The sequence below is a fragment of the Meles meles genome, chromosome 4 (genome assembly GCF_922984935.1).
Source record: "Meles meles chromosome 4, mMelMel3.1 paternal haplotype, whole genome shotgun sequence".
NCBI lineage: Eukaryota > Metazoa > Chordata > Mammalia > Carnivora > Mustelidae > Meles > Meles meles.
Window position 1 is genome coordinate 163,249,598 of NC_060069.1, and position 21,391 is coordinate 163,270,988.

Consider the following 21,391-nt stretch of genomic DNA (forward strand, 5'->3'; position numbering starts at 1 on the left):
AGCAGAGTGCGCTGGAGCCGTCCCGGTGTCACACGGCATCCGGCGCCGGACAGCAGCGTGTGCCTCGCATCACGTGGGACGACGACGTTTCCACTCCTGAGTCACGGCAGGGAGTGCGGCAGGAGGCCGCCTTGCCCAGGGGCTGCCGGGCCGGAGCCCCCCGGAGGCACAGGGCTGTGCTTCAGTCAGCAGGCGCACCGGCAGGGTGGCCGCACGCCCACGGGCCCGGCGTACGGGGTGGCCACCGTGACCCTGCCCTCTGCACCCGGCCCCCCAGGCCGAGCGCGGGCGGAAGAGCCCCACGTGGGGGTCCTCACACCCACAGCTGTGACGTGTGGGGGGAGCTCACGAGGGGTCCCCAGCCTCTTGGAGGGGGGGAGTCCTCACCGGAGCCCCTGGAGGGAGTGAGGCCGCGGCTCGGGCAGGGAGACCGCTCACAGCCGCCGCTCCGAGAGCCCTGGGGAAGCACAGAATAGGGCAGCGAGATCCCCAAGGCCTCCCCCCTCTTCTAGCCCGAGGACAAAGAGCCGGCCTGCAGCACGGGGCTCCCCCAGAGAAGCACACCCACGGTGTGTGGACAGGGTCCCCAGATGGCCCAGCGCAACAAGGCCGCACGGGCCGGACTCGGGACCTGGAAGAGGCCAAACGGGACACCACGTCCCCACACGGATGGCGCGTCAGTCTGTTTTGCTCCGATTAAGGGCCGAGCGGCAGGCACGCGGGCACAAAGCCGTGCCCGTCCCCCGCCCGCGGGCCCCACAGCTCCCCGTCTGCTGGGAAGCCTGGTCGTCTTCCGGGCCACGGCTCAGACTCCACCGTATGCCCAGCCGGGAGCCAGCAGAATTACCTGCCACCTATTTTCTTAAAGTTTTTATTGAAGTCATCTCTGGACCCACGTGGGGCTCGAACTCATGACCCCAACATCAAGAGTCGAACGCTCTTCTGGTGGGGCCAGCTGGGCGTCCCAGAGGGCCTTCTACTTCTCCTCCGAGAGGAGGCTGTGGCAGTTTCACTCTTCCGTCCCCCTCCTGTGCTCCCGTCGCACACCCTCCGCCTCCTTCTCTCGGGGCACACATGGGCCCCCCGTATCCTTCGCACCTGTGGCCCAAGCACCCTCACTGCACAGCCGAGGAGAGACGGGGGCCCCGTGGGTAAGACCCCATGGCCCCGTGCCCCCCCGGAAACAGGGCACGCATGGTTTCAGAAACACTGGGGCACCACAGAAACTCCGGAGACAATCAAAGAACAAAAGAGAGAAAAGAAAACCTATCACTAAGGAGCGAAACTCAGCCAGGTGTCTGCGAAAACGGCAGCGTGAGGCCGATCAATGGGAGGACAGCTAATTCCCTAATAGGTGTTTTAAGTACATTTGTAAACGGCCTCTTGTTTGTAAAAGGGTCTAGAACAAGACCCAGACCCGGAGGCTCACCAAATCCTGAAGCAGGGCAATTCCATGCTAACGCAACAGCCTTACTCAGATATGAACGTGCGGAAGAAACCGGAAAAGCTCTCCTTACTTTTTTTTGAAGTTGAAGTTGAGGTGTAACTGACACACCATGGTCTACGTCCAGGAGGGGGACAGCGGGGGCCAGGCTCTGGAGACACTACAGGACGACCGCTGTCAATCGAGTGAACACCCATCACCATACGAAGTTACAAACTGTTCCTTCTTGTGATGAGGACTTGCAGATTCACTGTCTTGAGGACTTTCACTTACCGACTGCAGGGTCACCAACCCTGGTCACCACGCTGTCCCTTACACTGCCAGGACAGAGTTATTTTGCAGCTGCAAGTTTGGGCTTTTGTCCTCCTTTGCGCATTTCACTGCCCCCCCCCCATTCCTCCGGCACCCATCTGTTCTCTGAGTTTCGGGGTTTTGGGGTTTTCAGATCCCACCTGAGAGATCGCATGGTATTTCTCTTCCTCTGACTCATTTCACTGAGTATAATATCCTCAAGGTCCATCCACGTTTTCACCAATGCCAAGATTTCCATCCTTTTTAAGGCTGTTATCCCGTGTGTGCGCACACGTGCGTGTGGACACACACCGCCTGTTCTGTCCACTCATCCACCGCTGGAGAGCAACTCTGGCTGCTGTAAATAATGCTGCCGGGAACACGGGGATGCCGACGGCTTTCTGAGTCGGGGTTGGTGTTGTCTCTGGGTAAACGCTCAGTAGTATAATCGCTGGGCCTAGGGCAGCTCTGTTTCAGTTCTGGGGACGCTCCACACAGTTTTCCGGAGCAGCTGCGGCAATGACATGCCTCCCCTTTCTCCTAGCCTCGCCAGCACCTGTTGTTTCTGGTCTGTTTGTGTGAAGCCGCTCTGACTGGTGCGAGGTGATGCCTCCCTGGGGTTCTGATGCGCTTTCCCGGGACGCCAAGTGATGCTGAGCACTTTTCCAAGCACCCGTCGGCCATCTGTGTGTCTTCTTCAGAAAAGCGTCTGTTCAGGTCCTCGACCCGTTGTTAAATCAGATGATTTAAATTTCTGGAGTTGAATTCTGCCAGGTCTTCATGTATTTTGGAGAGGTCACAGGCACGGGATCGCAAACCTCTTCTCCCATCCTGTAGGCAGCCTTTTCGTCCTGTCAATGGCTTCCTGCGCTGAGCAGAAGCTTTTCAGTTGGACATTGTCCTGCTTCTTGATTTCTGCTTTTGTTGCCTTTGCATCTCATTATGACCGTGTTTCCAAAATACTGGTCCAATATTGTAGTGTTTATCTCAAATTAGTACCAGTGACCCTAACAGGTTTAGTTACCCCAACACTTTAGAAACCATACCGGAAGGCTCCCATGTCCCTTAGCGGGCTTCTAACTAAGCCTGCCGACGGGCACAAGCCACTACCCTGCAAACTGTCAGACCTGCCAGGGGGCACGCACCTCTGCACTCAAGCCTTCCAAAGCCCCGTGTCCCTCCCCACAGGCTCGCGGCCAGGTGGCACGCACAGCTGCCTGCACGAACACGGAGAGAGCGCACGGTACACAGCAAGTGGAAAAGCAGGGCTACGACTCAGGTTCCGACGATATAACCTGCTGTTTCCTAAAAAATAAAAGGCTCGGTGCCAAGTTCCACAGACGCCGGACGGTGCTGAGCCGGACACTCGCCATCCCATGGCAACTGCTTCAGGGGACAAAAGACACAAAAGTACAGACTGCAAAGACATCCTTATGCCAGGAACATTTCGGCACGGGAAAAACAGCAGGCATCGCAGGCCCAAGCAATCAGACGGCATGCACGCGGTACTTTCTCTGGACAGTGTAAAAGATTTTGCTTTATCAAAAACCCTCATTCTGGGGCGCCTGGGTGGCTCAGTGGGTTAAAACCTCTGCCTTCGGCTCAGGTCATGATCCCAAGGTCTTGGGATCGAGCCCCACGTCGGGCTCTCTGCTCCACGGGGAGCCTGCTTCCTCCTCTCTCTATGCCTGCCTCTGCCTAGTTGTGATTTCTGTCAAATAAAATATTTTAAAAAAAAAACAACTTTAAAAAAAAAAACAAAACCCTCATTCTTCTCCACATGTTACTCTAACCTCCAGGGACGACACCATCGGTATTCCTCAAGCACAGAAAGCGTGAAGAGCTGATGTGACGCTGGCCCTGGGCAGACCCCAAGGGGGGGGCCGGTGTCTGAAGGCCTGGCTGCCCCTCCCACGGAGCACTCCTCAACCCAACAAATCCAGCCCCAACACCTGCCGACTGACTGCGGCACCTCGTCTTCCTACGGAGAGAACGGAGAGGCCGGGGTCACTCAACTGCACAAATGTCACGAAGCACGTTCTGCTGAAAACACAGCGAGTCTCAGACAGGCCGGTAACTCGGAAACTGCCCGCTAAAGTACGAGGAAGGCAAACAGAGCGTCTGGGTCATAGGAATCTAGAACATTCTAGATTCGGGGGTCTGTTTGTGACATCACTAAGTGAAATGGGCAATCCACGCATAAGCTTTCCACGGCAGGGCCAGGAACCACACGGCTGGCCTCAGAACTAAGCCGCGTGCCGGGGTCAGGAAGGCCAGACGAGGCACCTGGAGAGCAGCAGCAGCAGCAGAGGGGCTCCGTGGGGAGGAGAGAAAGAGGGAGGTGTGGGTGCACAGGCGCGTAGGGCCAGAGGCTCACTCACACCCCAAGGGGCCCATCTCCACTCAGAGCTGAGGACTCCTGGGGAGCCCTCGGGGAGCGGGGAGCGGTTCTCCCCAAGGTGAGAACCACCGGCGCTGCCTAAAGCTAAACCAGCGCAGCCACACAACGTTCAAAACGTATTACTGTGCGGCATCTGGGGACTCAGTCGGTTAAGTGTCCACCTCGGACTTGGGGTGTAAGCCCAGAGTCCTGGGGTCGAGTTCTGCATCGGGTTCCTGCTCAGTGGGGAGCCCACTTCTCCCTCTCCCGCTCCCCCTGCCTGTGCTCGCTCGCCCTCTGTCAAATAAACACAATCTTTAAGAAAAAACCTTAACTACTGTAAAACTCTAGAAATACAACATCGACTAAACCTTTCGCTGGCTCTAAGGAGACATTTCCGCTTCTCAGGATACACATCTGTGCTGTTCTCTGCTCTGAGACTAGCAGACTAGAACGAGCTCAACTCAGGAGACACACGAAGAAACGGACACTTGGAAGCACTGCCGAAGGGATTCAAAGGTCTCGTATCCGGGAAAGTCGTGAAAACCAGAAACACATGTAATGAACTTACATGATCAGGGCCTCCCACTCGAAAAAGTTCTCTTCATTCATGGGGCCTGCAGAGGAAAAACAGTTTCCGCAATTAATTGCGAAGCAACGCTGGCGATCAGAAGTCGATTATAAGAGGTTAAGTCGGTGTCTTACCTGCCACAATTCCTTCTGGAGGATTCAGTGTTAATTCTACAAAACGAAAAAGGAAAACCATTATGAAATACAATGGGCATTACGTTGGCATTTTAATAACACTTTTTAAAAGTATATAAGAGGGCACCTGGGGGGCTCCGTGGGTTAAGCCTCTGCCTTCGGCTCAGGTCATGATCTCAGGGTCCTGGGATGGAGCCCGGAGTCCGGCTCTCTGCTCAGCGGAGAGCCTGCTTCCCCCTCCCCCTCTGCCTGCCTCTCTGCCTACTTGTGATCTCTCTCTGTCAAATAAATAAATAAAATCTTTAAAAAACAAAAAGTACACAGTTAAAGTTCTGGTCACAAGACCATTCAAACGCGGATGCTGCTGCTTGTCCATTCACTCGCTTCCCGGTCCCCTCGGAGCTCTGAGGAGCAGCCAGAGCCACGGGCAGCAGCGGTCCGAGCACTAACCGTCCATTCCATGTCTCTGCCCAGCGCTCCTCCGGCCAGTGGACACGCAGGGGCAAAGGACAGACAAGGGCCCTGCCTTCAGTGAGCTCATGCGCTCGTGAAGGGAGACGGTAGACCAGGCGCACTCGTGAAAAGAGAGTTTCAGGTCCCGCAGAGTACAAGGTGACAAAGTGAGAAAGACGCACCCGCGGGGGCAAGTGACGCCTCGCTGGGAAGGTGACACAGGAGGGGCTCCTTTTTTTTTTTTTAACTGAGATATAGCTGACTCATCCCGTCAGTTTCGGGTACGACACGGGGAGTCAGTATCCGTTCATATTCCGAAATGGGCAGGGCACGTCTAGTTAACATCCACTGACACACGCTCACAAATCCATTTTTCTTTCGAGGAGAACGTTTAAGATCTGCTCTCTGGGCAACTTTCAAGCGTACAACACGGCATTACCAACTGCAGTCGCTGTGCTGTGCACGACATCCCGGGCCCCGCTCCTTTTATAACCGAAGTCGGTACCTTCCGACCACTTCCACGCTTCCTGCCCGTGGCGATCCCCCTGGCTACCACGAGGCGTCCTGTGTCTGTGAGCGGCCGCTCCGATTAAGAGTCCCTACGCGGGTCAGACCGCCTGACACCCGTCCCCGTCTTACTCCACTTACTGCGACGCTCCCGAGGTCCCTCCATGTTGTCGCCAACGGCAAGATTTCATGCTTTGTTGTGGCTGAGTACCACCCCCTGGTACAAGCATTATCCATAACAGCCCCCAAAATGAAAACACCCAGATATCTACCTACAGTAGACGAGATTAAGAGACTGTGGAAGTCGCACAGGGGACAAAAGCGACAATAAATGATGCTACACGACATAAAGTCGTGCGAGGAAGCCAGGTGTCTACTTATCGCCACAATACTCCCCACACTACACACGTACGCACGACACAGAACACACAACACGAACCACACGTACCGCTAGATTTCACTGATGACGGTCATTAAACACCCGGCAAGCTGAGCTGCAGCGCTTAAGAGCGCAGGCTTCGGCGGGAGAACAAAGCAAGGCGGTGATTCTCCTGCGAAGACAGAGCTGCTCTGGGGCGTGGGGGTCCCACACTGTGGGGTCCTGGGGAGCTGCAGACTTCTTGCTTAGTCGGGGCAGTGATGCTCCGGGAGCTCACTGAGGGGAACACGTCCATCCCTGCACCTGTCCTCACACCGGCTGATTTCAAATTAACCAACTTTTTTTAAAAGATTTATTCCTTTGCGAGAAGAAAGAGGGCATGAGCAAATGGGGCGGGGGTGGGCAGAGGGAGGGACAAGCGGAGCCCTCGCAGAGCCGGGAGCCTGCCGTGCACCCGCGGGCCTCGGGCCCAGGACCCCGACATCATGACCTCAGCCAAAGGCACTTAACTGACCGAAACACCCTGGCGCCCCTCAAATTAATGAAGGATTTTAAGAGTTGTTACCACGACAGCCTGGACGGGGAGGTGACGGCTTGAGTCAGCGTAGTACGTGAGAATGGGGTGGCCGGGGGGGGGGGGGTGGTCTGTTGTGCAGGCGGAGTGACCGGGGGGGTCTGTTGTGCAGGCGGCGGAAGCGGCGTGGCCCGGGAGGAAGAACAAGGCTGTTCCGGGTTCCCGGCCGAAGCACTAAGCGAACGGCAGCACTATTCCTGCGACGGAACAGGAAGGGACAGGCTTGAAGGGAAAGCGGGAATTCTCATGTAAACACATGAAAATGGAGACTAAGAAACACACAAGTGGGCGCCTGGGTGGCTCAGTGGGTTAAGCCGCTGCCTTCGGCTCAGGTCATGATCTCAGGATCCTGGGATCGAGTCCCGCATCGGGCTCTCTGCTCAGCGGAGGGCCTGCTTCCCTTCCTCTCTCTCTGCCTGCCTCTCTTGTGATTTCTCTCTGTCAAAATAAATAAATAAAAAAAAAAAAAAAATCTTAAAAAAAGGAAACACACAAGTAAAGAGGCTCCTGGGCGGCTCAGCTGGTTAGACATCTGACTTGGTTTGGGCTCAGGTCATGATCTCGGGGTCACGGGATCGAGCCCCACGTCCGGCTCTGCATTCAGCGAGGAGTCTGCTTGGGATTCTATCTCCTTCTCCCTCTCCCCTTTCCACCACTCACTCTCACTCTCTAAAATACGTAAAATAAACCTTAAAAAAATAAAAAGGCAGGTGGCTGGAGGAACAAGTGTGAGGCTCCAGGGAGAGACGACACTAGCCGGAGACATCTACGCGCACACAGAAGGGACAGAGCCGCCGGAGCAGTCCCCCAGGGAACACTTGGAAACTCAGGTGCCACAGGGACTAGGGAGTGCCACCGCCACGGAGGGAGAAGGGAGCAGGAATGCTCCCCGTTCTGCCAGAAACGAGTCCTCCGCAAGGAAGGCGAGCCGCCGAGCCAGCCGAATCCACCGAGAGCCACAGGTGTCCCGTGGCCATGCCAGCCCCGCCGGCCGCGGGAAGGGAAGGGACAGAGGGGGCGCCAGAGGAAGTCGGGGAAGCAGGGCAGCAGACACCTGGGAGGGGGGACGAGGTGCGAACGAGGAGCAGCAGCAGGAAGGCGGAGCCCCCCGGGTGTGGCAGGACAGACTCTGTCTCAGCCCCTTGTCACGTCTCTGTCCCTGCATGACGGCAGACCTGGAGAAGTGGCCCCGGGGGGATCCCGGAACCCAGCTCACCAGGCTCTGCACACCCAGTCATCTGAAATCCAGTCTAGTTTCCATGTCTAAAGTCAAATCACCTTATTATAAGGAAAACCAACACTTAAAGCAGGCGAGTTGCCAACCGCTGGGGCGGGCTGTGGGGGTGCCCGAGGGCACAACAGAGCAGAGACAGCACTTGTTCCCCGGGAGCCCTGAAGGGGTGCTTCCCCGCAAACGAGCTGGCTGTGTTCTTCACCTGTGGCCCGCTGGACCTCCCCGCGGGACACCCTCCTCCGAGGGAGGGCAGAGGATGCTCTCTGGGCGGCTGCAGACACCAGCACCCAGCCGCCGCCCACCCGCATCCTGATTCAACAGCGGCACCTACTGGTCAGAGGAGAATGGCGCGGCCCGAGCTCCCCCAACGGCGGAAGGGGTCCTGACAGCCTTTCCTTTCCCCGCTTTGTTTCCAAAACACACACACCCACAGCGCTTTCACGTTTACTGGTAAAAACAAATTCAAGAAGAAAAACTCTTAACAATATCAGAGAAGTCTGCACAAACTATAGCCCTGAATCCTTGAGAATGTTAATTTGTTCAAAACATTTTCTTAATAGTGGCTTAAAAACCAGCCACCACACAAAATGCTATATAAACTCAGCCTTCCAGCCAGCGATCCCAGTCTCAGAACCTCCCCTAGCGACAGACACACTGGCACAAATAGGAAAAGATGAAGGCATTAGGCTATTCATTTCAGAATTATTTGTAGATTCTCTCCCCTTCTGCCCCCCTCAACTCTCTCTCTCCCTCTCTAAAAACAAACAAACAAAAAAAGAAGTTACGGAGCGAGGAATACAAAATCTGACCGAAATACAGCCTAGATGAAGCAGAAGAAAGGGTCAGACAGCTCAAAGTCAAGGAGTGGAACTCACGTGATCAGAGCAGCAAGAAGAAAAAAGAAAAAAAAAGTGAAGATAGCTTAGGGGCTTATAGGACAACATCAAACAGACTAATATTTGGATCATGGGAAAAGAGAGAGAGAGAAAAGGTCAGAAATCTCCTTGAAGAAGTAACAGCTGGGGGCGGGGGAGAGTAATGGCTGAAAACTTCCCTAACCTGGGGAAGGAAACAGACATCCAGATCCAAGAAGCCCAGAGAGTTTCAAATAAGAGGAACCCAAAGGGACCCACACCAAGACACATTACGATTCCATGTCAAAAACTAAAGACCAGGAGCGAATCTTAAAAGCAGCAGATGAGGGTAGGGAAGGTCATGGAAGGAGGATAAATCAGCAGCGAGAGAAAAACAGCTTATCACGTACAAGGAAACCCCCTAAGTTTCTCAGCGGATTTTTCAGCAGAAACTCTGCAGGCCAGAGAGAGTGGCATGAGGTACTCAGTGCTGAAAGGAAAACCTCTAACCAAGATAACTCTACCCAGCGGCAAAGCGATCATCCAGGAGTGAAGGAGATATAAAGTGTTTTCTGGAGAAACAAAAGCTCAAAGAGTTCATCACCACTAACCCGGCCTTCAAGGAACGTTCTTCTTTAAGCTGAAAAGAAAAGGTGTTCACAAGAGCATGTGTGAAAGAATAAATCTCACCGGAAAGTTGAATATATAGTAAAAGTAGTGGGTTAAGCACTTACAAAGCTAGGATGAAGGTTAAAAGACACAGTAAGTAAAAATAACTATGATTATAATAGTTAACACACAGATAAAAGAATGTACAGTGGGACATCAAAACATCAAATGTGGGGGTGAGGGAGAGTAAAAACGTTGAGCTTTAGAAACTTAAGCTATTATCAACTTAAAATAGACTGTTACAAACATAAGTTGTTATACGTAAGCCTCATGGTAGCTAGCCACAAAGCAAAAACCTGGGGCAAACCTACAAAAGATAAAGAAACACAAGCATACCACCTGAGAAGGTCATCACACCACAAAGAAAGCAGAGAAGAAGAAAGGAGCAGAGAGGAGCTACAAAAAAAAATGTCAGAAGGGACGCCTGGGTGGCTCAGTGGGTTAAGTGTCTGCCTTTAGCTCAGGTCACGATCCCAGGGTCCTGGGATGGAGCCCCACATCAGGCTCAGTGGGGAGTCTGCTTCTCCCTCTGCCCACTGCTTCCCTGCTTGTGCTTGCTCTCTGTCAAATAAATAAGATTTTTTAAAAAAACTGTCAGAAAACAATTAATGAAAATGGCAACAAGCCATGCCTATCAATAATTACTTTAAATGTAAATGAACTAAACTCTCCCATCAAAAGACAGGGAGTGGCTGAATGGGTAAAAAAAGTCAAGAGCCGTCCCCATACTGCTTACAAGAGACGCACTTCAGATGTCTGGACACACACACTAAAAGTGAAGGGATAAAAAAAGATATTCCACGCAAATGGAAACCAAAAGAAATCTGGAGCAGCTATACTTCTACCAGACAAAACCGACTTTAAAACAGAGACTGTATTAAGACACAAGGAAAGGAAGTATATAATGATAAAGGAGTCAATCCACAAGAAGACATAATATTTGTAACTATTTAAGCACCCAACACAGGAGCCCCTAAATATATAAAGCAAATTTTAAGAGAACTAAAGAGAGACAAAGTAATACAATAATAGTAGGGGATTTTAATACCTCACTTTCATACAGAAAATCAGTAAGAAAACACTGGCCTTAAATAACACATTAGACCAGATTGGCTTAACAGATATTTACAGAGCATTCCATTCAAAAGCGGCAGAAGACACATTCTTCTTAAGGACAAGTACAACATTCTCCAGGACAAATTACATGTTAGGCCACAGAATAAGTCTTAACAAATTTAAGAGGAGTGAAATCATATAAAGCATCTTTTCTGATCACAGTAATGTGAAACTAGAGATGAATTACATGAAGAAAACTGGAATATTCACAATTATATGGAAATTAAACAACATGCTACTAAATAACCAATGAGTCAATAAAGAAACCAAAAAATAAATTTAAAATAATACCTGGAAACATAAAATTAAAATGCAGGAAGCGTAATATACTAAAATTAATGAGATGCAGCAAAAGCAGTTCTAAAAGAGAAGTTCATAGTGATAAGTGCCTATGTAGAGAAACAGGAAAAATCTCAAATAAAGCACCTACTTTACACCTCAAGAAACTAGGAAAAGAACAAGTGAAGCCCAAAGTTAGCAGAAGGAAGGAAGGAACAAACATTAGAACAGAAATAAATGAAATAGACTAAAAAGACAACAGAAATGATGAAACTAAGAGCTGGTTCTTCAAAGATAAAATCGACACACCTCTAGCTAGACTCACCTCGTTAAATGGAGAGAAGACTCAAACCATAAAAGTAGAAATGAAAGAGATGTTACAGCTGACACCACAGAAATACAAGGGATCACAAGAGACTACCATGGACAACTGCCGGCCAACAAACTGCACGCAGAAGAAATGGATGAATTCTTAGGAACACACAACCTCCCAAGAGTGAAGCATGATGAAAGAGAAAATCTGAACACACGGATGAGTGGTCAGGAGACTGAATCAGTAATCAGAAACCTCCCAACACACCCAAGTCCAGGACCAGATGGTTTCACTGGTGAATTCTACCCAACATTCAAAGAATTAATTAATACCAGTTCTTCTCAAACTCTTACAAAACAAAAACAAAAACAAAACAAAACGATACAGAGGGAACATTTTACAAAGCCAGTTTTACCATAATACCAAAACCAGACAAGAATATCACAAGGGAATTATAGGCCAATATCCCTGGTGAACACAGATGCAAAAATCCCCAACAAAATATTAGCAAACCAAATTCAACATATAGTAAGAGGATCCTAGAGCATGATCAAATGAAATTTATTCCAGGAATGCAAGAATGGTTCAACATCTGCAAATGAGTCAATATGACAGACCACATTAACAAAATGAAGGATAAAAATCATACGATCATCTCATCGGGTACAGAAAAGCATCTGATAAACTCCAACATCTGTGTATAACTCTCAGCAAAGCAGGCGGAGATGAAACACAACTCAACATAATAAAAGCCATATATGAAATCCCACAGTCGATACCAGACTCAATGATGAAACGCTGGAAGGTTTTCCTCTAAGATCAGGAACAAGATAAGAATACCTCTTCTTACCACTCTTATTCAACAGAGTAGTCAAAATCCTCCCCCTTTAGGCAAGAAAAAGAAATAAAACACACCCAAATTGGAAAGGAAGAATTAAAACTGTCACTATCTGCAGCATACATGATATTAAACATAAAATAAAGACTCCACCAAAAAGCTGTTAGAATAAACAAATTCAGTAAAGTTGCAGGATACCAAAAAAAATCAATACACAAAAATCTGTTGTGTTTCTATACATAAATAGTCAACTATCAAAAAAAGGAATTAAGAATCCCCTTTATAACTGCATAAAAATGAATACCTAGGAATAAACTTAACCAAGGAGGTGAAAGACCTGTATATTGAAAACTACAACACACTGAGGCGCCTGGGTGGCTCAATTGGTTAAGTATCTGCCTTTAGCTCGGGTCACGATCCTGGGGTCCTGGGGTTGAGTCCCGCATCAGGCTCCTTGCTCCGTGGGGAATCCGCTTCTCCCTCTCCCTCTGCCTGCCATTCCCCCCTGCTTGTGCAATCTCTCTCTCTGACAAATAAATAAAAATAAAATCTTTTAAGAAAAAAAAAATACAAGACATGAATGAAAGACTGAAATGGAAAGATAGCCTATGCTCATGGACTGGAAGAATTAAATTATTAAAATGTCCATACTACACAAAGCAATATACAGATTCAGTGCAATCTGTATCAAAATTACAACGGCACTTTTCAAAAAATAGAGCACGCCTAAAATTTGTATGGAACCACCAAAGACCCAGAGTAGCCAAAGCAAACTTGAGAAAGAACAAAGCTGGAAGCATGACGCTCTTTGATTCCAAACTATATCACAAAGCTACAGTAGTTAAAACACTGAGAACTGGCGTAAAAGCAGATACATAGATTAGTGGAACAAAATAACCCAGAAATAAATCCACACATATATGGTCTATTAACTTAGAACAAAGGAGCCAAGAATACACAATGGGGAAAACACAGGTGAGTACACTTTTCAGACACAATGCTGTTATGCAATCACATAGTGTAAACACAACTTTTACATGTCCCAGGAAACCCAAAAATCCACATGGTCAGCTTGCCTGTAATACTCACTTTCTTGTGATCTGAAACTCAACCCACAAGATCGCCAAGGTAAGCCTGTATGCAATGGAATATTTGGGGGCGGGAGGGAGGGGACTGTTGCCATTTTCAGCAACACGGACAGACCTGGAGGACATCAAGCTAAGTGAAATAAGACAGAACAGGGGGCCTGGGTGGGTCAGTGGATTAAAGCCTCTGCCTTCGGCTCAGGTCATGATCCCAGGGTCCTGGGATCGAGCCCCACAACGGGCTCTCTGCTCCACAGGGAGCCTGCTTCCTCCTCTCTCTCTGCCTGCCTCTCTGCCTACTTGTGATCTCTGTCTGTCCAATAAATAAATAAAATCTTTAAAAAAAAACACCAAAAAGACAGACAGACAGAACACCTGGCATCTCCCACACATGGAGGCTACAATGTATATAAGAAACAAGGTCATAGATACAAAGTACAGACGGGTGGTTGCCAGAGGCGGAGCAGAGCTTGGGGGGGGTGGGGAGGCACAGCGTGGCAATGAGAGAATTTTTCTGGTTTGGGGTTTTCTTTTTTAAATAAATTGAATTTAAAACTTAATTTAAAAAACAAGCACAGAAAGTGGTAGAATACACTAAGATGTCTTAAAAATTAAAACAATGTAAAACTACAATGAGAGACCACCACACACCGAGCAGAATGCCTAAACATTTCAAACGCCGTCCCACCAAGCACGGACAAGGCAGTGGAACCCCAGAACTCTTTGACACGCTGACGGCAGAAGTGTAAGGTGGTACAGCCACTCGGGAAGACAGTTTGGCTGTTTCTTTAAAAATCAAACATGAACTTCCCAGGTAAGCCATGCATTTGCCCAAGAGAGATGAACGTGTCAGTCCACGGAAAGACACCAGCGCTGTTAGAGGATTATTTGCATTAACCAAGAACTGGAAACTGCACAAGGGTCCACCGAATGCAGGAACACACTCTGGTCCGTGCAGACAGCGGACGGTCACCCTGCGGCGGAAAGGCCACAACTCAGAGGACGGACGGCTACAGAGATGCGCTGGATGAAAAAATCCCAACGAAAGGAAAGACGAGACAATCTACAGGGACTCAGAGCAGATGGGTGGGTCGTTACCCGGGGCCCGGGGCCCGGGGGCACACGAAGGCACAGGAGAGCTGGATCCAGAAGCAGGGGGACACTTCTGGGGCAGTGGGCACGCCCCTCACCCTGACTGTGGCCATGGCTTCAGCGGTGTGTGAGTCCACCAAACGTGTCGTGTGTAAGTTAAACCTCAACGAAACAGCTTTAAAAAGAAAAAAAAAAAGACGCCTGAGGAGAAAGACACCACAAAGGCTGAACAAAGACAAAGAACAAACAGGGACAAAATACTCACAAGATACGTAACCAACAACGGATCAGGGATACATAAAGGAATAGAGAACATGCGAAGAACCTACAAATCAGTAAGAAAACGACAAACCGCTCTGTGGGAATTTGGGAAAAGACAAAAGGGACATTTCACAAAGGAAAACACATCAGCCACCTACAAACGTGACAGGACGCTCAACTTCAATCACAGCACACAAATTAAAACCACAAGGGACCATGTCCTTAGGCACCGCGGTGCCTGACATAGACCGCGCCCCACACCAAGGCGTCAGGGAACGTTCCAGGCAATGTGCAGTGACAAGCACACGGGGAACCAGGCTGGCACGAGCCAGGAACAGGGATTACGTGGATTACGAGCTCCACGGCTGTCTTACACCTCGGATACAGACTTGCACAGACGCACCAGCCATGGCCACACCAGCATCACATACACACACATGCGTACACACAGACACATATATACGTAAACACACAGACACATATAAACGAAAACTGGAAACAACCCAAATGCCCACCCATAAAGGACGGGAGGAATTCTGGCTTCCACATGGACTAGACCTCCACCCAGCAGGGAAAAGGAACCACAGCTGTAGCAGGACAGGCCGAACTCTCAGAATCAGTGCTTAGAACACCCACTGCACGATTCCGTCTGGATTATTAAGGCAACACCAGGCAAAAATGAACAGTATGTTGCTTGTAAGCCCACTAAGCAGTAAAACTACAAAGAAAAGGAAAGGAGCCCGTTACTAGACGCAGCACAAAGATTTCCAGTCGCCGCCAGCGCTGCTTCTTAGGGTGATCCCTGTGTACAGACGGGCCTTCTATTTCCCATCGGAACAGACCGGTTTACCTTTACACATACGATACACTTCACAACACAGAAGTGTTTTTGAGAAGTTCAAAAGGGATACTGCCAGGGAGGAAGGACAGTGACCGGAGGGACAGATGGGAGTCTGGGAGTTCGGGGAAGGCTTCCGCAGGGGAGCAGGGCATCCAGGGGAAGAGAGTGCTGATGCCCGGGGGAGAGGGGTGCCCAGGATGCGGCCGGGGGTGGGGGGTAAGGGCACCAGGGTCAGAAGTCAGAGAGGCGGGGCTCACTGCAAGGCCTTCGGTTCTCACGGCAACAGCAGGCGCTGGGCAGAGGGATGTGGGCCGACAAGCTGGAAGGGGCTCTCCTCCGGCTGTGCGGGGAACAAAGCAGGGCAAGGGCAGAAGCAGGAGACCCTTCAGGACTGTCCTGGCTGTAACCCAGGCCACAGCTGAGCGGCTGGGCCCAGCGTGGGACCCCAGATAGAGTCTGAAGGTCGGACAACAGGTTCCACGGGAATAGAAAGCAAAAGGAGTCATCGAGGGCGAATCTAAGGTTTGGGGCCCAAAAACGTGGACGAAGGGGGCTGCTGGCCCCTGACACAGGGGGACTGCGGGGAGCACTGGTGCGGGCAGGGCAGGCACTCAGTTCTCCACGTTCAAGTTCGCGGTTCTTATTCAGTACGTCCGAGGCGGCGCAAAGCCCCCAGAATCTGTGCCTGCGACCTTGTTTGATGGTGACCCTGCTGGGGGGGGGCATGGATGAGGGTGGGGTCCTACGCCAGTGCCTGGCAGCTCCGTAAGAGGGAAGACGGCCAAGTGAAGACAGGCGGAGATGTGGGTTTCGCTGCCACAGCAAGGAGCAGCAAGGGCTCCCGGCGGCCACCAGAAGCTGCCAGAGGCCGGGAGGGACCCCCCCCCCCGCCCCAACGCCTACAGAGCGTGGCCCTGCCGACACCTTGGTCTGGGCCTTCGGGCCTCCAGAAGAGCAGCAGAACAAATTCCTGCTTCGTGAAGGCCCTCGGTCCGCGCTACTTTGTTAAGGAGACCCTGAAACCCAATGCCTGAGTCTATTTCTCACACTCATCAGGAAGGCTGGATGTGTGACAATAAAACATAAAAAAGGTCCACATGGGTTCTGGGGCGCCTGGGTGGCTCAGTCAGCGGGGTGTCTACCCCGTGATCTCAGCTCGAGTCCTCGTCTGGCTGGGTGTGGAGCTTGCCTAAATACAGAAGAAAAAATTCTGGGTTCTTCTTCTGACTCTCCTTTTTCCGGTTGTAAGAACCTAAGCCAATCATTCTGCCTCTCTCCTTCCATTTCCTGCAAGATGGGAAACACCGGGGCCGAAGAGAACCCCATCCACAGCTCCACAGCCCGTAAATTTCCGCAGCTCTGGGACTATTCCCAAATACGAAAAAGTGCGCCTGGGCGCTCTCCCCGTCACCTACTGAACCCTCACGTCACAGAGGGGCTGTTCTACCAAGTCCCCCCGCACGGCGGACGTGCCGCCCTCGTGTGTGCTGAGACAAATGAGACGCTAATGCACAGAAGATGAGGCTCACTGGAACGTTACGACGTTTCTAGACACAGCAACAACAGCACTCCCCTCGGTGACGTACCGTATTCGTTTTCCCCCAGGGTCACCGCAAACTCAACGACTTCGAACAGCACTCACTTGGGGCGCCTGGGTGGCTGAGTCAGTGAATTCAGCTCAGGTCATGGTCTCAGGGTCCTGGGATCAAGTCCCACCTCAGGGTCCCTGCTCTGGGGAGAATCTGCTTCTCCCTCTCCCTCTGCCCCGCCCCCCTCGCCCCGGCCCCACTCTTGCTCTCTCTCTCTCAAATAAATAAATAAAAACCTTAAAAAAACAAAAAACAGCAAACCACCTACGGATGATATCCCAGTTCCTGTGTGTCACAAGGGGCAGGTGGTTCCCCGCTTGGAGTCTCACGGGACAGCGTCAAGGTAGGGCTACCTGGCAGGGTGCCACCCCAAATTCACTCAGGTTCTTAGGAGAACTCAGGTCCCTGCGGCTGTAGGACACAGGCTCCCCAGGGATCAGTCCTAGGTCCTAAGGGCCACCCCGTTCCCCGGTTCCTGGCCTCCCGCGCGTCTTCCACGCCAGCCACGGCAGGCGGAGTCCTCTTCCTGCTTTGAATTTCCCGAACCTCCCCTCCCGCCTCACCCCTCCTGGCTTCCTCTACAGTTTGGGGGGATTATTAGGTTGTACCCCAATAATCCAGGTTAATCTCCCGACCTGTAAATCGGCTACTCGGTAACCTCCAAGCCACCCCTCCGGAGTGGCCCCAGCAGCACTAGACTCGGGTCTGGCGGGTGGAGCAGGGGCCGGCGAGTGTACGGAGACGCTGGCGGGGCTCCGCCGTCCACAACTACGCCAGGACGTCACATTAACACAGAAAAACACATATGATACACTTGTGTGGTACAACTTTGGAAGTCAGGTGTTACTTGCATTTCATTCCTGCAAATGACAGGAGTGTTGAAATATTGGATGAGGTTTTCGTAAATCCAGTAAAAGCAAAAATCATCTTTCCTAATGCAACTATCCTCAGCAAATACAAGTTCAGCAATGCAGAGACGGGATCAGAGCAGCAGCCTGAACCTAACCCCCACACAGGCTTCCCTGATCCCTTCCTGCAGACCGGAGACAGTGATGCTCGTTGCATCTCGAGAAACACCGACGGGCATGGCGAGAACGACAGGTGTCCCCGCACGGACCGCCCCAGCCCAGCTGCCCACGAGGGGGCAGAGGCAGCAGCGTCCCACTCTGTTCACACTCTGTTCACACTCTGCCCCCGGACGCACTCCACAGCAGAGGACCAGGCCGGAGCAGTGAGGAAACGCGTGTCCTGAAGAGCCCAGCTCTGCCCCGCCCTGGCCTGCTGCAGCCACACGCGGGCTCTCCCTGCGCAGGGCCTGCTGGTTAGACACTGGGCTGCTTGAACATTTACCAGTTACTCTGGCTCATTTCTAACCTTCTGAAGGCGTCCTCCGGGTCATCACAGCAACAGCCCCGAGAACCGAGAGCCACCTAACGACTCCTCCCAGAGCAGCCAAGGCAGAGGTGAAGGCCATGCAGGGCCAAGAGCTACTAAGCAGCAGCAGGTGCACCCCCTGACGGTGGCCGTGGAGGCCGTGCTCTCCGCCCCAGGTAGGCCGCGGCCTGTGTCCAGCAGCAGCTGGGGACACGTTCCACACACCCGCTGGGGCGTGACTTCTGCCAGCTCTTCCGCAGAAGCGCTCCGCTGGAAACAGGCAGGACACAGAACGTTTCCACTTCTCGGTTCCACTTTGCTGTCCCAGACATCAGACACTCCCCCGGCTCAGCAAGCGCCCAGGTCTCCGAGCACCCCTGGAAGAACGACACCCCGCTCCCTCGGAACAGCAAAGCCCAAATCTGACCTGTCGCTGCCCGCGCATCACAAGGCGCTTCTCCTCCAGCTACAGCTTTGGTCTCAACCTCTGGGCGCCCCGTCGGTTTCCCCTCTTACCCACCAGCTCTCCCGTGGTGCGAGTGCGGGGCTCCGCATGACAGGAGCCAGACGCAGACACTGACACGGACACAGACAGGGACACAGACAGGGACACAGGCACAGACACGGATGCAGACGTGGGCACGGACACAGACATGGACACGGATGCAGACGTGGACACAGACACACGCAGACACGGGCACACGCAGACAGGGACACAGGCACAGACACGGATGCAGACACGGACACGGACGCAGAAACACTGACACAGACACGCAGACGCAGACAGGGACACAGACACGGACCCAGAGTCAGACACTGACACGGACCCAGACACATGCAGACACGGACACACGCAGACACGGACGCAGACACGGGCACACGCAGACAGGGACACAGGCACAGACACGGATGCAGACACGGACACGGACGCAGAAACACTGACACAGACACGCAGACGCAGACAGGGACACAGACACGGACCCAGAGTCAGACACTGACACGGACCCAGACACATGCAGACACGGACACACGCAGACACGGACGCAGACACGGACACGGACGCAGACACGGACACACGCTGACACAGACACACGCAGACACGGACGCAGACACGGATGCAGACACGGACACACGCAGACACGGACACACGCAGACATGGACGCGGACACGGACGCAGACACGGACACATGCAGACACGGACGCGGACACGGACGCAGACACGGACACACGCAGACACGGACACGGACGCAGACACGGATGCACACAGTCACGGACACACACAGACACGGACATGGACGCAGACACACTGACACAGACACGCAGACATGGATGCAGACACGGACACACACAGTCACGGACACACGCAGACACGGACGCAGACACGGACACACGCAGACACGGACGCAGACACGGACACACGCAGACACGGACACACGCAGACACGGACGCGGACACGGACACACGCAGACACGGACACACGCAGACGCGGACGCGGACACGGACGCAGACACGGACACACGCAGACACGGACGCGGACACGGACGCAGACACGGACGCAGACACGGACACACGCAGACGCGGACACGGACGCAGACACGGACACACGCAGACGCGGACACGGACACACGCAGACGCGGACACACGCAGACGCGGACGTGGACGCAGACACGGACACACGCGGACACGGACGCAGCCCCCGAACCCCACTCTTGCAGCGGGCGGCGCGGGCACGGGACGGCGGAGGCTCGGCCCCGCCCGCGACTTACGGAACGAACTCCCGCTCCGGTGGCCAACGGGCGGCATGACGCGGGGGTTCAGCCGTCCACCACCTCCCCGTCGCCCCCAGCTCCGCCCGCGCCCGGCCCGCCGGGCCACACCGGGAACCCGGGCTGGAGGAGGGGCCGCGGGGCCGCGGATGTGGGAGGCAGGAGCGGGGCAGGGGCGCGGGGTCGGGGGCGAGGGCGGGAGAAGGCGCGCGGGCCGCACTCACGTTTGTACTCGGCCATCAGCCTCTTGAGCGCCGTCCCCGCCATCGTCCGGGCAGCCGCTGTGCCCTCCGGCCTCGCCTCCTAAGCGCGGGTCCCTCCCGCCCGCCGGGGCTGCTTCCGGGTCGCCGCCGGGGGCCGCAAACCCTTCCGGGGCGCGCGGCGCGCCTGCGCAGTGGGGGTTTGCCGAGGGCCGCGGCGCAGGTGCGGCGTCGGGGGCGTCCGGGTGTCGGGGTCCCGGGCCCCCAGCTTCCGTCGGGGCCTCGGCCGCTGTGGGGGTCCGGCCGGCGTGCGGCGACCCGCCTCCCGTCGGCCGGTGTCCCGGAGAGGGCTGTGGCCGCCTGTTGCATCACACTGGCCGGGCCTCGGGAAGGTCGGCGCGGGGGCGGGGTCGGGCCGGGCGGGGGACGGCGGCCTGCGGACAGCACCGGGTCGGCACCGGGACGGCAGGGGGTCGTGGAGCCCGGCGGGCGGGGTCCCTGTCCCTGTGACCCCGTGGAGGGGCTGGGACCGAAGGCCGCCCCTGCAGGGCCGCGCACGCGTGGCAAGGGCCGTTTCGGGGTGACGCTCCGGCGCAGAGGCGGTCAGCGCGCAGGTCCGCGCGCAGGGCTTCGGGGCGGTGGGTCCGAGAGGTCGCGGACCCGGGTTCTGCGCGGCGACAGCGTGTGCTCCCAGCCCGCCTGCCCGTGCCCGCCGCCCGGCTCCCCCGCCGCTGTGTGCCGGGCACTGGGGTCAGGGGTCCTTTCTTGGTGTCTGGTTCTGTGCCCGGTGGGCGCACGGCGATGTGGGACCCAGCCCTGCCTCTGAACCCCGTTCTGAACTGAGTTGGCACACGTCGTACTTTGTGGCCCTGCCGTGCAAAGCTTACACACCCGAAACCTGGAAAAGTTTCAGGGCCGGGTGGCTCCACCCGTCAAGCCTCTGCCTTCGGCTCAGGGCAGGACCCCAGGGTCGGCTCCCCGCTCCGTGGGCGGTCTGCTCCTCTGACTCCGCCGCTCCCCCGCCTGTGCTCTCCCCACCCCCGATACATAAAATCTTAAAAACAGTGGTTGCGTCCACAGCACGGACGTCCTTCCTACATCCTACACTCCTGTGTGGAACTCACTGCGGAACGCCCTGTACCACACA

The 21,391-nt window shown here is 53.8% G+C and overlaps 1 protein-coding gene across 1 annotated transcript in view; it reads right to left on the bottom strand.

Annotated features, from left to right (window-relative positions):
* UBE2G2 (ubiquitin conjugating enzyme E2 G2) overlaps positions 1–20,411 on the bottom strand; it is a 33,202-nt gene extending 12,791 nt beyond the window's left edge. Inside the window, exons 1-3 of the mRNA XM_046001706.1 lie at positions 20,269–20,411; positions 4,821–4,856; positions 4,687–4,732 (exon numbers count right to left, since the gene is read on the bottom strand). Of these exons, the coding sequence (XP_045857662.1) occupies positions 4,687–4,732; positions 4,821–4,856; positions 20,269–20,311 (125 nt within the window). The 5' untranslated portion in view covers positions 20,312–20,411. The remainder of the gene's footprint in view (positions 1–4,686; positions 4,733–4,820; positions 4,857–20,268) is intronic.
* Positions 20,412–21,391: the final 980 nt, after the last annotated feature.